General features: G+C 34.0%; 1 protein-coding gene across 24 annotated transcripts in view; it reads left to right on the top strand.

Annotated features, from left to right (window-relative positions):
- Positions 1 to 17852, top strand: part of Robo2 (roundabout guidance receptor 2) — a 1713446-nt gene that overhangs the window by 1666192 nt on the left and 29402 nt on the right. For all 24 annotated transcript variants that reach the window (XM_074072902.1, XM_074072901.1, XM_074072897.1 and 21 more), the window contains 2 exons: positions 3169 to 3325; positions 14803 to 15063. In XM_074072902.1, coding sequence (XP_073929003.1) covers positions 3169 to 3325; positions 14803 to 15063 — 418 coding nt within the window. The remainder of the gene's footprint in view (positions 1 to 3168; positions 3326 to 14802; positions 15064 to 17852) is intronic.

Here is a 17852-nt window from a genome sequence, read left to right on the forward strand (position 1 = left end):
TTATTTGAATGAAGTAATTACCTTCTTGGATCACTTATAATTTGTTCACTATATAAGTTAAGAGTATTTCAGTTAAATACCCCACCATTAAAAAACATAAAAACAAACTCAGATGTTTCAAAATAGCATCTGTAATCATAATTATGTATATACACACAGTGTATACAAAATTGGCAATAATAGCTAAATCTTATAATACACCATTAAAAATAGATTATACATTTAAGTTAACTTATTTTTTTTGTGGGGTCTTAATTCAAATCCAGGGCCTCATGGATGCTAGCATGAGCTACACCCTCAGTCTGAGCTATGCACTCAGTCTCTATGTATCTGATTTTAAAATGAGTTTTATTCATAATTTTTTACATAAAGTTCATTTATTAGGCTTAGAAAATCAAAATATTTACATTTTGAATTGAAGTAAGAGGGGTCAAATATGTTTGTCAGTTACCAAAATATTCTCCCTTAAAACATGATACAGACAGTTTGCACCTGAAAGTGGTTAGCATTCTTTAGCTAACATTATGAGCAGTGCATCGCGGTGGCTCCCTTTACTTAATTTTCAGCTCTCTGAAGGAGCATTCACTGCTTTAAGGTTGTCATACGCCCATCGCCATGCTAAGACGCTAACACTTATCTTGGCACTAAGAGAAGGCAGGTGTGTTGATTAATAGCCCTAACAGACTGTTCTAAATAAGAGAACGGATATTTCTACATAAGAGGGATGTGATTTGGACAGTACTCAGAAATAACTTTTGGGTATCTGCTCTGCTTCCAAAGCATGTTTTAAAATCTGTTCTTTAGAACAGTAGGTAATGAATGCCTTTCTTAAATTTAAGTCCTTAAGCAAAGACATAAAGAGAGTTGGGCTCAGAATTCTGCAAAAAGCAGTTTCTAATTAAGCAGTTGCACAGTAAATTACGATTTTTCCCTTACTATGTGAACATGGACCACATAACCCTCAGAAAAAACTTCAGTGTTTTCATCAATAAAATGGAGATGTAAGGCCTTCCCTGTTTCTATCACTCAGTTATGGTGGTGATCAGATAACATTTCTAAAAGTGCTGTGGAGAATGAAAAGATTTTACACATATAAAGATGAAAGGCATAAAATGTACAGATCAGAGAAAAATAGGAAGGGCAAGTATTTCAAGCTATCTCTCTTCAATCATTAGAATATAGTTCTGATGCCAGAGAAAAGATAAGGTACTATGTCTTTACTTATGGTTTTGATGTATTAAGGAAACAAAGGTTTGGTTACATTTATCGTAATGACAAATATTACAACACAGTGGAGCACTGGTGGCTCATACCTGTAATTCTAGCTACTCAGGAGGCAGAGATCAGAAGGATTGCAGTTTGAAGCCAGCTCAGGCAAAGTTTGTGAGACCCTATCTTGAAAAAACTCTTCACAAAAAAGGACTGGTGGAATGACTCAAGCTGTAGGCCCTAAGTTCAAACTCCCAGCAGCAGCAAAAAAAAAAAAAAATACAGACACAGTTAAGCAAGTTTTGTCAATTTTTTTCTAAAGGTCACACTGCTTTTGGGATACTCAGTAGGCCTGGAGAAGTTGGTGTAGAGAATATGTTAGAGAACCATAGAAGCCGAGTATACTATAATAAAGAGGAGATGGGAGAGAGCTGACATTTATTGAGCATTCTAGACTTTCTGAGCACTTTATATGCATTGTCTCATATTTTTCAAGATAACTCAGGCAAGTGGTAGAATCTTTTTTACATGTCTGGAAATTGAGGCAATGTCTGTCTTTCTTGAGTAACATAAAGTATGTGAAGAGGTAGTCTTCAAAACCAGAAATCAAGCTCTAATTCTGTAAACAGAAGATACTTGTTTTCCTTCCTCTTAATACCTTTAATTCTATCTAAGATAAGAAGTAAAAGACAGGTGAAAGCACTTTTTTGTAAGGTTGCTTTTTGAAATATGCGTGTATATGCACATTCTATGTGAAAAATAGACAACTCCATAAATAGCAATAATGTGTATGTCTGGTTAATAGTTTTGTCACTTTCTGGACTTCCAATACATTATTATTAAATTATGCAATCTGATTTGGCTAATGCAGATTAGAAAATAGTAGAAGTAAGGAAATAAGTGGACTTCTAGTAATATATACATGGATAGATAGCATTGCTACAAATATTTTATGCTCACAGCTTTTAGTTCCAGAAAGATCGAGTACAAGTTTTCGCACATATGACTACAAACTAAGGTGGAAATAATAGAAGTTACCTAGGTACTTCTGAAATACCCTTTGACATTTCATTCAAGAAGTATTTACTCTGTCATCCCCCTGTGGCCTTTTTTCAGTGAATAAGCTTTATTTTCTTAATTTTGGGAGAGTCAAATGTATTATCATTTTCCAAATGATATGTTTTATTTTTATAATTCATTAAGCTACATGTAATACCAAATATGGCTGATACGCTGCTGACTTACTTTCTGCTCATATTTGTGCATGAACTCATTTTTATTATAAATAATATTGAACCTGATTACTGTATTTCCATTACTTTTCCTTCCTTTTGGAATTTTATGAAATGTCATGCTTTAAAAAGCTGGGAACTCTTCTCACTATATACAAAAGTAATTGTGCCTTTCATTAGTTAAAAAGTCTGTGAAATGTATAATTGTGAGAGATTTACAGGTATTCTCCAGATTGTAGTTGATTGATTTTTGTCCGTGAATTGTGAGAGAAAAATGTTACTCTCCTGGATTAATTAAATTGAGTAAATTCTAATGGAAAAGTTTAGCCTGTATCCTTAGACACTCATTTTCCACTGAGAGAGATTATGCAAAAGAGCATTATAAATGCACTGAAATCTGACATTTAAAAGAATTTGCTATGGACCATTATTTTATCTAACAATGAAAACCTGGAAGCAGCAGACATGAATAAATCAATAAATGTTCTTTTGATACAGCAACCATGCTTTTGATTCATTCAGCTCTGCAGTTAATGTTTTAGGAAAGACACAATATCACTTTGAGTGATTTACAAACATGTTTTTCTGATTATATTATTTCATTGTTTATAGTTCTTACTGTCTCTAACACACTGATGTTTTGAAAACATAAACACATCTTTCCATCTGATAGTCTCGGTTTCTTCTGATATTCAACAACTCTGAATAAATGCATTATTACTTTCAGGTGGGAAAGGTGGAAAAAAGAAGAAAAATAAAAACTCTTCTAAACCACAGAAAAACAATGGATCATCCTGGGCCAATGTCCCTCTACCACCTCCCCCAGTCCAGCCCCTTCCCGGTACAGAGCTGGAGCACTACGCAGTGGAACAACAAGAAAATGGGTAAAAATACTTTATTTACCAACAAAATGGCCAAGACTGCATCCCCCTTTCTATCGTTCATTTTTACCATGTTCTCTTATTATTTCTTTACTCCACTCCCACCTTGTCATTGCGTTTCTCCCCTTTTGCTGTTTGCACTGTCAATATATTTTTAGCTCATAAATACAAAACAGCACACATTGAGGACTGAGAATCTTGGCCTTCAAGTGCTTAGATTGTCTGCAATCATGATAATGCAGCCTCCATTTGTAATATTGCTTGTTAGTTTGAAAGCAAGTACCCACAGCTCTGTGAACTAAAGAGCCACTCCTGAGAAGGGCTGAAAAGGGAATTAAAATAACCTTCTTCATCATCCCTTGCAGTTCTCTAATGACTTGATGTCTGGCCATAGCAGGGCGCCACGGTAGAGCACCATCACAATGGGATAATTGTAGGGACCTGGCCAGTGGGTAGAACTTTAATCATCAGCTCTGATGGGAATTTAGGGGCAGGCACAATAAAAGAGGTTCAAGCCAACGCACACTCTGTAACAAAACCTTTTTAAGTTAGAAAATTTCATTTGAGTTCCCTTAAATGTGACCAGTTTCCTTATTCTTTCCAAGACATCTCACAAGAGTTAATTTCCTGTCAGCTTAAGTGTTAACCGACTTTAAACACAAAGACACAGATAATTTTTTTATTCCAAAGGAAGCAGGTCAAACAAAACACAGTCTCTTTTTCTATTTCAATGATTCTAAATGCTGTGTCTTTCCTTTTAATTTCCACATCACTGGTTATTTTGACTTGACATTTAGTAACCTAAAAATACAGAAATAGTGATTTGAATAGTGGTTTTATGTCTAATCTTTGTTCAAATAAATATCATATACATTCTTACACATTTTTCTCTACCATGTTTTATTTTTATGTAATTGCTATCTTTGAGTTCTCCAGATTACTTTTCCTAAATGTAACTTTGCAGGTCATTGTATTTAGTTCGTTAATTTGCCTTTTCTTTTACATATGTGTATATATATACATATATATGTATATATATATATGTATATATATATGCATATATGCAATATGTATATATGCAAACAAATACACCTAAACATTTTTTCTCTTTCCTGCCAAAGAAGCTCATTTGTCTCTCTAGGATTGTATCTCCCAAATACATGCACATCATTATTTTACTTAATAAAATATTGTTCACAAAAATAAAATAAAACAAAATATTGTTCACATTGGAAATAGGTAATTAAGAACATACCCTCTCTTTTCCTGACTTGAAAAATTCTATACATGATCTTAATTTATATCAATGATATAAATATGCCAGTTTCACACAAGTTTCCAGGCAAAGAAAAGCCAGAGGTGTATTTTCTATGTGAGAATATTATTACAAGATTTACTAATCTACATTTTAAAGGCTATAGTCAGAAAATGGGGAAATGGAACTTGTAAGATGAAGTGGAAGGGGAAGTAATGTTGTTGAAGCTTTACAAGCATAAAATCTTGAACTCAGATAACATGAAAATTGTGGGTCACTTGGAATCTTTTTTTTCTTTTTTTTTTAGTCTACTTAAAAATACTTAGAATATAATGTCTATTATTCACTGAAATAAAACTAATTCAGTTAGCTTATTGCTTGATGAAATGCTCATTTGCTGATGAATATACGTTGGTGCACAGTTTTATTTTTTGACACAAATTATGTTCAGAATAGTAACATGTAAAATATAAAATGATTTCTGAATATTTGGCTATTCATTCTATTTAGTCAAAATACTTGATACTAAAAAAATCTTTTAAAGGAATTTTAAAAGATTCTATATCATCTATTTGACATTTTAAATGGTTAAAAATGTATTATAAAGAGACATGTGTGTATCTGTATTTGCTGAAAAAACTGTTTTTCTTACCCCAAATAGTAGCTAGGTCATAACCAGTCAATAATTCTGACAGCAAAATTCCATTTTGTTATTCTTTGGGCTCAGTTTTTCAAAGCCCAATCCTCACTCATTTATAATGAAATACATGTAAAGTCAATATGAAAGAATAAATTAAGTGAGTAGATTGGAGGGACAATGTTCTTTTCTTACTATATTCCTTACACTTTTATGCTTTCTAATGTGTAAACCTCATGGCAATTAAAAGGAAATATGATTTAACACAGATTATAGTGTTATTTGTGATGTTAATATTAAATATTTCACAATATGCTTTAGTGCTATAATTCAGTCATAACATTTTTATGACATGCAAAATTAAAAACTAGAATTAATTTTTCCCTTTGAATAATTTTTATTTCTTTTTTTCCCTTATGGAGATTTTTTTTCTTTTATTATTCGTATGTGCATACAAGGCTTGAGTCATTTCTCCCCCCTGCCCCCACCCCCTCCCTTACTACCCACTCCGCTCCCTTCCTCTCCCCCAACCCCCTCAATACCCAGCAGAAACTATTTTGCCCTTATTTCTAATTTTGTTGTAGAGAGAGTATAAGCAATAATAGGAAGGAACAAGGGTTTTTGCTGGTTGAGATAAGGATAGCTATACAGGGCATTGACTCACATTGATTTCCTGTGCGTGTGTGTTACCTTCTAGGTCAATTCTGTTTGATCTCACCTTTTCTCTAGTTCCTGGTCTCCTTTTCCTATTGGCCTCAGTTGCTTTTAAGGTATCTGCTTTAGTTTCTCTGCATTAAGGGGAACAAATGCTAGCTAATATTTTAGGTGTCTTACCTATCCTCACCCCTCCCTTGTGTGCTCTCGCTTTTATCATGTGCTCAAAGTCGAATCCCATTGTTGTGTTTGCCCTTGATCTAATGTCCACATATCAGGGAGAACATACAATTTTTGGTCTTTTGGGCTAGGCTAACCTCACTCAGAATGATGTTCTCCAATTCCATCCATTTACCAGCAAATGATAACATTTCGTTCTTCTTCATGGCTGCATAATATTGCATTGTGTTTAGATACCACAATTTCTTAATCCATTCGTCAGTGGTGGGGCATCTTGGCTGTTTCTATAACTTGGCTATTGTGAATAGTGCTGCAATAAACATGGGTGTGCAGGTGCCTCTGGAGTAACCTGTGTCACAGTCTTTTGGGTATATCCCCAAGAGTGGTATTGCTGGATCACATGGTAGATCAATGTCTAGCTTTTTAAGTAGCCTCCAAATTTTTTTCCAGAGTGGTTGTACTAGTTTACATTCCCACCAACAGTGTAAGAGGGTTCCTTTTTCCCCGCATCCTCGCCAACACCTGTTGTTGGTGGTGTTGCTGATGATGGCTATTATAACAGGGGTGAGGTGGAATCTTAGCATGGTTTTAATTTGCATTTCCTTTATTGCTAGAGATGGTGAGCATTTTTTCATGTGTTTTCTGGCCATTTGAATTTCTTCTTTTGAGAAAGTTCTGTTTAGTTCACTTACCCATTTCTTTATTGGTTCATTAGTTTTGGGAGAATTTAGTTTTTTAAGTTCCCTATATATTCTGGTTATCAGTCCTTTGTCTGATGTGTAGCTGGCAAATATTTTCTCCCACTCTGTGGGTGTTCTCTTCAGTTTAGAGACCATTTCTTTTGATGAGCAGAAGCTTTTTAGTTTTATGAGGTCCCATTTATCTATGCTATTTCTTAGTTGCTGTGCTGCTGGGGTTTCGTTGAGAAAGTTCTTACCTATACCTACTAACTCCAGAGTTTTTCCTACTCTTTCCTGTACAAACATTAGAGTCTGTGGTCTGATATTAAGATCCTTGATCCATTTTGAGTTAATCTTGGTACAGGGTGATATACATGGATCTAGTTTCAGTTTTTTGCAGACTGCTAACCAGTTTTCCCAGCAGTTTTTGTTGAAGAGGCTGCTATTTCTCCATCGTATATTTTTAGCTCCTTTGTCAAAGACAATTTGGTTATAGTTGTGTGGCTTCATATCTGGGTCCTCTATTCTGTTCCACTGGTCTTCATGTCTGTTTTTGTGCCAGTGCCATGCTGTTTTTATTGTTATTGCTTTGTAATATAGTTTGAAGTCAGGTATTGTGATACCTCCTGCATTGTTCTTTTGACTGAGTATTGCCTTGACTATTCGTGGCCTCTTGTGTTTCCATATAAATTTAACAGTAGATTTTTCAATATCTTTAATGAATGTCATTAGAATTTTGATGGGAATTGCATTAAACATGTAGATTACTTTGGGGAGTATCGACATTTTTACTATGTTGATTCTACCAATCCATGAGCATGGGAGATCTCTCCACTTTCTATAGTCTTCCTCAATCTCTTTCTTCAGAAGTGTATAGTTTTCCTTGTAGAGGTCTTTCACATCTTTTATTAGGTTTACACCTAGGTATTTGATTGTTTTTGAGGCTATTGTAAATGGAATTGTTTTCATACATTCTTTTTCAGTTTGCTTATTGTTAGTGTATAGAAATGCTAATGATTTTTCTATGTTGATTTTATACCCTGCTACCTTGCTATAGCTATTGATGATTTCTAGAAGCTTCTGAGTAGAGTTTTTTGGGTCTTTAAGGTATAGGATCATGTCATCTGCAAATAGGGATATTTTGACGGTTTCTTTACCTATTTGTATTCCTTTTAGTCCTTCTTCTTGCCTAATTGCTCTGGCTAGGAATTCCAGTACTATGTTGAATAGGAGTAGAGATAGTGGGCATCCTTGTCTGGTTCCTGATTTTAGAGGGAATGGTTTCAGTTTTTCTCCTTTAAGTATAATGCTGGCTGTAGGTTTGTCATATATAGCTTTTATAATGTTGAGGAACTTTCCTTCTATTCCTAGTTTTCATAGAGCTTTTATCATGAAATGATGTTGGATCTTATCAAAGGCTTTTTCTGCATCTATTGAGATGATCAAGTGGTTTTTGTCTTTGCTTCTGTTAATGTGGTTTATTACATTTATTGATTTTCATATGTTGAACCACCCCTGCATCCCTGGGATGAAGCCTACTTGGTCGTGGTGAATAATCTTTTTGATGTGTTGCTGAATTCGGTTTGCCATTATTTTGTTGAGGATTTTTGCGTCAATGTTCATTAAGGAGATTGGCCTATAGTTCTCCTTTTTGGAGGTGTCTTTGCCTGGTTTGGGGTAAGTGTAATACTGGCTTCATAAAATGTGTTAGGCAGTTTTCCTTCCCTTTCTATTTTGTGGAGCAGTTTAAGGAGGGTTGGTATCAGTTCTTCTTTAAAGGTCTGATAGAATTCCACAGAGAATCCATCAGGTCCTGGACTTTTCTTTTTGGGGAGATTCTTGATTGCTGCTTCAATTTCATTTTGTGTTATAGGTCTATTCAGGTGATTAATTTCCTCTTGGTTCAGTTTTGGATGATCATATGTATCTAGAAATCTGTCCATTTCTTCAAAATTTTCAAATTTATTTGAATATAGGTTCTCAAAGTAGTCTCTGATGATTTCCTGGACTTCCATGGTGTTTGTTGTTATCTCCCCTAATAATTTTTATTTCTAACCTGCCACCAATGGCTCATGTCTGTAACCTTAGCTACTTGGAAGGTTGAGTTTAGGAGGATAGTAGTTCCAGTCCAGCCAAGGCAAACAGAGAGACCCTGTCTCAAACAATTAGTAGGCTTGGTGGCATGTGCCTATCATCCCAGCAAAAGCAGGAAGTGTAAAATAGAAGGATTTCAGCACAGGATGATCTGGGCAAAAAGCGAGATCCTAACTCCAAAACCAGAGCAAAACGGCGAAAGGCTGAAGTGGTAGAATCCCTGTCTAGTAAGCATGAAGCCCCAAGTTTAAACTGCCAGTAGTGTAAAAAATGTAAATTTTATTCCCACTCTTCAAGGATTTTGTAATTGTACTACTTACAGTGATATACAAATTGTTGTATCATGTTATCCTAGAGAAGTTTTTCAACAAAAAATTTTCAAGACATCAGAAATGCTAAGCACATTGTTAAAAAGGGAAACAGCAGAGACCAATGAGACAAATGTACACTTAGTAGGTAAGATCTGATGTCTGACCTAGAGAGATAAGTAGAGTAGACATTAGATAATATCCAACACACAAACACGCACGCTGTTTTTTACATGCCTTAGGTAATTAATGTGTGCACAATAACAATTTGCCTATAGAAAGGCAAATTGCCATTTACGTCAGGTAAGCTGGTTAAACTTGGGGAAAGCTTAGAGCAGTTGAGTGTTGAGGTGAATCTATATCATTTCTTCATAAATGGTAGCCATAATTGGGTTATTTTTGGGTGCCAGGCATGGAATCAAAAGGACAAAGAATGATAAGAAATAACCTCTAATCTAAGGTACTGTATGCACTAGAATAGATTACTAACCAATGACTACAAGAAAATATTACCAATGTCATAATTTGCTATATAATGGGAGAGAAATATTCCTGGCTAAAGAGTAAAGAAAGAAAGAAATACAAAATGAGAACACAGAGAGTAGAAATAGTCCTACTATTCTTCCTTTAGAGATCCCACTTGATTTTAGTTAAGGTTATTTGCCCTTCTCTTATTTTTCATTATTCCTTAAGCTTAGCCCACAATTGTACAACTCACAACCTTGCATATTAACTGTTTATCTGTATCCTTCGGCAAACAGTTTGCTGCAAAAGGGTTTGCTGCGTTTTAAAACCTGTGTAGTGTAGGAGATAATCTGAGAAGGTGTCTTGAGGTTGATTGTGAATCCTTGTATACCATAGAAGGATTCTAATATTTGACTGTACATGACGGATTGGAGGAAATGAGGTTGGAGGGAAGTGAATAATGTATGGAATATCAGAGCAGAATGGCTGGCATTGTGAAAATGATAAGTGACAAAAAAAAAAAAACAATGATAGTGGAAAAGAGACAAGGGATAGAATCTGGAAATATGCCTAGCAGAGACTAACTATAATCTTGGAAATTAAGTCTCTAGTTTTTGTTATAATTTTTGCTATTGCTTCTGGTTTATATATCAATTTTCTTTCTAAGCCTTTTCTGAGCCATTTTTTCTCTACAATACTAAATATCAAAAGTTACCAAATCTTTATCCAAATAAAAAGTGTTTGATTGCTAATTAACTAATATAGCCATGATGGTAAATGTTTTCTCTCATCAAACTGTATCTTCAATTTGGTTCCTAACTATGAATATAAAACATTTTATAAGTCATATGATGCTAGGAAGGATTCAATAGCAATTAAATAGGTAACTGGTGCTTCACTTTGTTATTACAATTAGAGATTGGCAAGCTTTTGCTGGTGTTGAACTTTATTGTATTTTTATTAGTAATTTGGCATTTGAATCTGACCTTTAACAAGTTAGTTCACATGTGACATTGATTTACTGTCATCTTTATCATTATTCATCAGGAAAGACAGATAATATGATACCCCATGTTTTACTGACAGAATTTCAAAAAACAAGTGCTTCTCTAAGATAGACTAGCCAAAAGAACTTCAGTTTGCTGTTAGGAAGCATTCTTACAGTCTTTTTTTATGTTACTACAAGAAAAAGTTAAAATACTATCACTCAAATAAGATGTATATCTGTAAAATGTGCAGGAAACTGTAATAAGAGAGCTATACTTTTCATGGAGTTCATAGATTCATCTGTTACCTTCAGGTCCTTCCACTGGAATGCAGAAAGATATGAATACTACAAAAATGATGAGCAATTCTTCCTCATGTCCCAACCTCACTTCACCTATTCTTTCATATTGTTCTCCCAGGATTTTGGTATTTTTTCTCCCTTTCCATTTTTCTACTTTTGGTATAAACCCACTTTAAATCCCCGGGCTTTTCTCAGCTTTGCTTGTTCTGTAGAGCTACAGAGATTGTTCACTGGTGTTTTGGATTATCATTGCAGAAAAGACATAGGACAATTGATGATCACATCCATCGGAGCTTAATGGAATAAGTAATGAAAGATGTTTTAGTCAGCTAATAAACTATGCAATTTATTTGCATAATATCAAAACATAATATTTGTTACTCTACTCTCCCTGATATTACTTGTATAATAAAAAGCAAGTCGAGTATGAGTTATTTTACATTTTCATGTTAACACATGATACATATAACACATACTTCTCCTTTCTGTTATGTTATCTGGGTTTAATTTTATGTATATTTTCCTATTAGATTATTAGAAATAAGTATAATTGGGCTGGAGGGATGGCTCAAGCATTAGAATACCTACCTAGCAAGTGTGAAAACCTGACTTCAAACTCAGTACCACCAAAAAACCCAAAAGGAATAAGAATACCTTACTATTTATATAGTAGGGAAACTTTTGGAGATATTTCAAAAATTGAATAAATAGTTCACCCTTTATTTAAAAGTTTAGTACCCTGACAGTACAGTTTGACTTTTACTTTCTGGCACAAAAACATGTACTGTGTTTTGTAATAAGTTTATAGAGTAAATCTAATTTTTTAACTACTGATGAAGTATAATAACATGAGTATTCCTTACTGAAAATGGGTAGTTTTTTTTAATGCTTAGGTTTCAAATACATATTTTTGTTTGACTTAATAATTTGGTCTTCAAAGTCAAATAAATAAGTTAAGCCAAGAAACATAAATCTTCTTATTAATGAAGCTATTTGTGTGTTTTCATTTCAAATCAGTAAGTATAGTTACACCCTACTATTTTTAATGTATTAGGTACAGAAAAACAGAAATAGTTCAATGTCATAATTGTAAGGTATCTTAAATCCATTTAAGGGAAAATACTATAAACAAGTGAAAGGCTAAAAATTAAAATAAATGGTTACATGAATCAACATTGGAAATGTATAATCCATTTTTATATAAATGTGCAAAAATGTTGTCAGTTCAAGTTCGGAAAAGTAGTATATGAGTATTGGTTGACCTTGCAATGGAAATCTTTATAAAAGATAGAGGATTTAGCCTGTAACTTGAAGGATTTGTAAGATTAAGATGGGCAAAGTTGGAGGAGTGCTATTTATTTGAAATGAGTTGAAAAAAATAAATGTACTGGGATAGAAAAGAACATAGAAAGAAGGAAACAAGGCAATTTAGTTTGAATAAAAGATTCTTGTTAAGAAACTAAAAACTGTCTGCCAAGGGGGGTTGAAGCTTAAATATATGTAATGGATATAATAGAGTGAAGAGAAGTAAATGTGTTTTTTAGTCCACTCTGATGATGTTTTCATAGACAAATTTGTGAATGGTGGGCAAGATTGATTAGAGGATGGGCAAAACCTCATAGCAGCAATCAGAATAGTAGGTTATAGACATTTTAGACAAGAGAATCTTTTCTTCAGATGAAATCTAACTGTGATCTCTAACATAGGAAAGAGATAAAATGTCAATGTTTTAGAGAAATATATCTTTTCAATTTATTGATTGTTTACTTACTATCCAGCTACCTTGCTATACTGTATATTATGTGAAATGGATTCACAGACCTGACATAAGATTGTCAAAAGGATAATCAAATACAGGGCTTTACTTTTTCTATTGTTTAGATAAGTTTTAGGTTTACAGGAAAATTAAACAAAAACTACAGTGTTCAGGCATACATAGCCTTCCTCACTACCAACATCTCACATCCACGTGATGCATTTGTTATAGTTGATGAACCCACATTGACAGATAAGTATCATCCAGGACCCATAGTTTACAATATGCCTCACTCTTCATGTACATTCAATGATTTGGACAAATTTATGATGACAAGTATCTACCATTTTTGAATCATATAGAATTATTTCCTTCTTGAAAATTCCTCCATTCTCTTATTATTCTTCCTTCAGTCCCCAGCCCCTGGAAACTACTTGATTGTTTCATTGTTTCCATGATTTTGCCTTTTCCACAATACCATATAATTAGAATTATGCACTATATCTCCTTTTCCAATTGAGTTCTTTCGCTTAATAAGATATATTTAAGTTTCTTACATGTCATTTTATGGTTTGATAACTTGTTTCTCTTTCTTTTTAAATTTCTTTTATTCATATGAGCATACAATGTCTGGGTCATTTCTACCCCCCTCCTCCAACTTGTTTCTCTTAAGCAATGAGTAATACCCCATTGTCTGAATGTGCCATAATTTATTTATTCATCTACTTTCTTGAGCACATCCTGGTTACTTTCAATATTTGGCAGTTAAGAATAAAGCTGCTATAAATATCCACATGAAGGTTTTTATGTGACAAATTTAGTTTTGCGTAGGATAAGCAAAAAACATTCAAACAAAAATATCCAAGAATCATCTAACATTTACACGTTACAGTTTTTAAAAGAGATCAAGAGTATGCATGTAATATTCATGCTATTTTCATTTTCTTTAATTTCTCTCATATACCAGATTCTGTACTAAGTGCTAGAAATATCAAACTGAGAAATATAAAGTTCTTGGGTTGAAGGAATCGCGGAAGAAAGGAGACACAAAAAAACTAATTACAGTATGATATGGGGAGTACCTCAAATAAGTATTATGGAGTCAGAATCAATTCCATAAGGAGAAAACTAAGGAAGCTTCACGAAAGTGATCATATCAAAAGTGAACTCTGTACAGATCCAGAGTTTAGAAAGAAAGAGTAGACTGGTTTGGGGAAAATAAAGCTACAAAAACCAGCTGATTAGTTGGGAAGGATATTTTAAGCCCAGAAATAAGTTTAAAATTATCACTGAATTATTTTAAATAGAGTGTGATGTGCTGTTAGAAAACAATCCTATTGCCTGTATTGAATATAGAATAGAAAAGAAGAAGTGAGCTTGTATACCTTGGAAGGCAAGTGATCCATGATTATGAAAATGGAGATAAAGTGTTGGAGAAAGAGTCAGGATAACTTTCAGCGATGATTATATCAAATAACATTATTTATCTTAATTTTAAGTCTCTTTTTGAAAATATGTTAGGACTTATGTGATTTCTGAAAATACTAGGACTAGAGAGTAGGTAGAGAGACTATTTACCAAATAACACTTGAATTTAGATGTTGAGATAAGGGAAGACTTGAGTTTCTGAGAAACTTAAAAAAATCCAGGTGATACAGAATATATTTCTTATCACAAAATCTTAATGACTGGTATGTCATATAAGATGAAAGATTGGCATAGTTTTAGAAGGAACAAATAAAATTCTTCATTACTTAGCAGATCACTTGGCTCTATTGGCATATTCTATTGATGCACAAGGATGAGCAATTGAAGGAAGTTAAATCTACTAGCACTAAATTCACTAATTGTCTTTAATTAGCAATTTGGTGTTTCCACATGAGTAACTTTGTTGGGAAATTAATGCATTTTGTAACAGTGTGGTAAAAATTAGCTAATAAGGTCTTTGAAGAATAAATTGAGATATTGAGATGACAGATGTAATTACAAATAGAAATTAAGACAATAGCCAGGTGATTTACTATGGTAGCACCCAAAACATGATCAGGAGGAAATAAACTCAGAGAACATTTTAAACATCATGTGTTTGCTATTTATTGGCAGAATAATTGTGTGTTTATATACATGTGTGTCAGTGTGCATTTTTTTCTCACTTAATTTCAGCTACGATAGTGATAGCTGGTGCCCACCATTACCAGTACAGACATACTTACACCAGGGTATGGAAGATGAACTGGAAGAAGATGATGACCGGGTCCCAACACCTCCTGTTCGAGGTGTGGCTTCTTCTCCTGCTATCTCCTTTGGACAGCAGTCCACTGCCACTCTTACTCCATCCCCGCGGGAAGAGATGCAACCTATGCTGCAAGCTCACCTGGACGAGCTGACGAGAGCCTATCAGTTTGATATAGCAAAACAAACATGGTAAGTATTCTTACTAAGTCAAGAGACCCATGTTTTCAACAGATGGAAATTTTTCTTTCACATAATTTACTGAGAGTCTCACAAAATTATGCAGATGGGATTAAAAATGTTCTGTATACTCATCAATCATTTATATAAAGAAACTGATTGCAGAAATGTTAAATAATCTGACCAAAGTCATATACCTATTAGAGAGTGAAAGGGAGCAAAAATTCAAATCAGCTGAATTTCAGGCTGAAGTGCTTTGGGCTACACCAGAATTGTTTCTAATTTACAGTTTAGCTTCAATTAGCTTATCCTTGAACTCACTTTTAATGCCATAATAAAGGACTCCTTTTAGATTCTCCAAAGTGCCTGTGATTAATTCTGTATGTAGTTGTGAATATGTAAATGTAAGCTTTTGCAAATCACTTTTGGTCAGTGTCAGCTATTTAAAGACCCTCTTTAGGCTGAATTTAATGAATCAGTAAAAACAACCATAAATGCACCCATTAGAAATCCAAGAATAAATTTAAAATTCCCAGATTCCTTTTTCTAATCAACCCCTCAATTTTTATAAGCTATAGAGAGCAATCTACTTTTATATATTTATTATTGTCTTGGAGATGGCATGAGCCTAGACTTTTGTAAATGAAATCTCTACCACCAGTTATCTTCTGTCGATTTACACCCTTGGCTTGAAGTCAGACTGACTTTTTATTTTTTCCTTTTTTTTGATAGTTTTTGCTACTGGGATAAATCGATAATGAGATAATTCCTCACAATATTAATGAGCTATACAGCTAACTACATCTACAAAGAGACACTAAAACATGGCCTATAACTTAAAACTTAAAAACATGCTCTTTTCTTCATAATCATCAAATATTCTCTCAATGGTCAGAGGTGACCTACTGTTAAACAGTATTACTTTACTCAACCTATTTTTTTTTAAATAAAATATCACTATTTAAGTTGAAAACAGCTGCTTGGAGAGCTGTAGGATTTCTTTTATTAGTTTTGACATCTCACAGCTTAGTCATTTAAAGTACATGCTCTGATTCAAGGGTTCTTAAATTTACCTGACTTTTAGAATCACCTGGATAACTTTAAAATATAGTTTTACTTAAAACCCACCCCAGATCGATTCTGATTAATTGATCTGGGATTTGATTGAGAGCAGCCAAAGTTAGGGTCACTACCACTGAAGTAAATCTGTCCTATTATTTTATGATCTTGGGCAGCTTGCTTAGCCATATAGAATGTGCACTTTCCCTATGTGTAAAATGATGGCAATAGCAGTAATTAGATCAGTATGAAATTACAGAGTAAACCCCCAAACTACCCTCATTTTTTATATCAAATGCAAGTTTCAGTGATTCTGAAGACCACCCAGATTCAAGAATTTGCTTGAAGAATTCATAGAACTCACTGAAAGGTCTTATATTCAAAGTTACACTTTATTCCAGTAAAAATATATTGATTAAAATCAGTCAAAAGATGAGATACTGGGCCCAGGAAAATTCTAGAAGCATAGCTCTCATTTGTCTTGCTTCAGTGGAGTCAGGCTCAATATTTTTCTAGTAAAGACCATATACAGGGGGTATTGCCAACCATGGAAGTGAATATGAGCTTTGAAGTCCAGAGAATTTATTTGGGTTATGTCACATAGATCATTGATTACCGACACAGCTGACTTCAGTCTCCAGCTCATCCAGGGATCACATTAATACTGTGTGACTGGACATACTACCATAAATTGTGTTGTTAGACATTTTGGAATAGCCTAAGATAAGCAGAAACACTTTATATGACAGCACACCCTAAGGGCATCCCACTTGTAGAGGGAAAAGGCCTTACTTCTATGGAATCAAGGTTAAATTCTTCATTATATGATACAGATTTTGAGATATAAATGAGTTTGCACTTGTACAATACTTAATAAAGTACCTGGTTTTATAGTAGCTATTACTCTCCAAAAGGGCTCTTCTTTTCACCTGAGTTGTTTGCTAGTGTCTTTCCACACTTAGAAGAGTAAGTGCTCAATAGACATTCATTCTCACCAGCTCTGAGAGCTGACACATCAGACCCTGTTTCTTTTTTTGAGTATGTTTCTAATCAAACCAGCAGTCTACCAGAATGCCTTAGCTAACTCCACATGTGGAACATGTGACTCACCATGTTCCCACACAAGACCTTGCTCTTCTGGTTTGGAAGTACCTCCTCATTAGGTTTGCACATGGTCATCACAGGAGGACAACTAAAACAAAAACAAAAAACCCCAAAATTCCATATGTCAAGTGCCAGTGTGTCACACTTACAATCCTAGCTACTTGGGAGGCAGAGATCTCAAAAATAACCAGAGCTAACAGAACTGGAGAATCAAGTGGTAGAGTGCCTGCTTAGCAAGCATGAAGCTGACTGAGTTCAAACCCCAGTACTTCAAAAAAGAAAACAAGATAAAAGACACCTTCAGGAATTCTGTTCATGAAATATTCAGCATAGTGTTTGTCACTAGAAGATATTTATAAATGCTAAATGAAAAAAATGAGACCTTTTAAAAATACTCTAGGAATGGGGGAAGAGTGGATAAAGGAGAATGATGGAAGGGGTGAATTCAACTATGGTATGTTGTAAGACCTTTTGTAAATACAGTATTGTACCCCCAGTACAACAATAATAAAAATAAATTTTTAAAAATGCAATTAAGTGAAGTATATTATGCAAATTCTAGTAGAATGAAATATTTTCCCAAGTAATGTAAAGAAGAAGAGAAATAGTTTTGATCTTTCATTTAAAAACCAATGGTA

Source organism: Castor canadensis, chromosome 5 (assembly GCF_047511655.1).
Source record: "Castor canadensis chromosome 5, mCasCan1.hap1v2, whole genome shotgun sequence".
Taxonomy (NCBI): domain Eukaryota; kingdom Metazoa; phylum Chordata; class Mammalia; order Rodentia; family Castoridae; genus Castor; species Castor canadensis.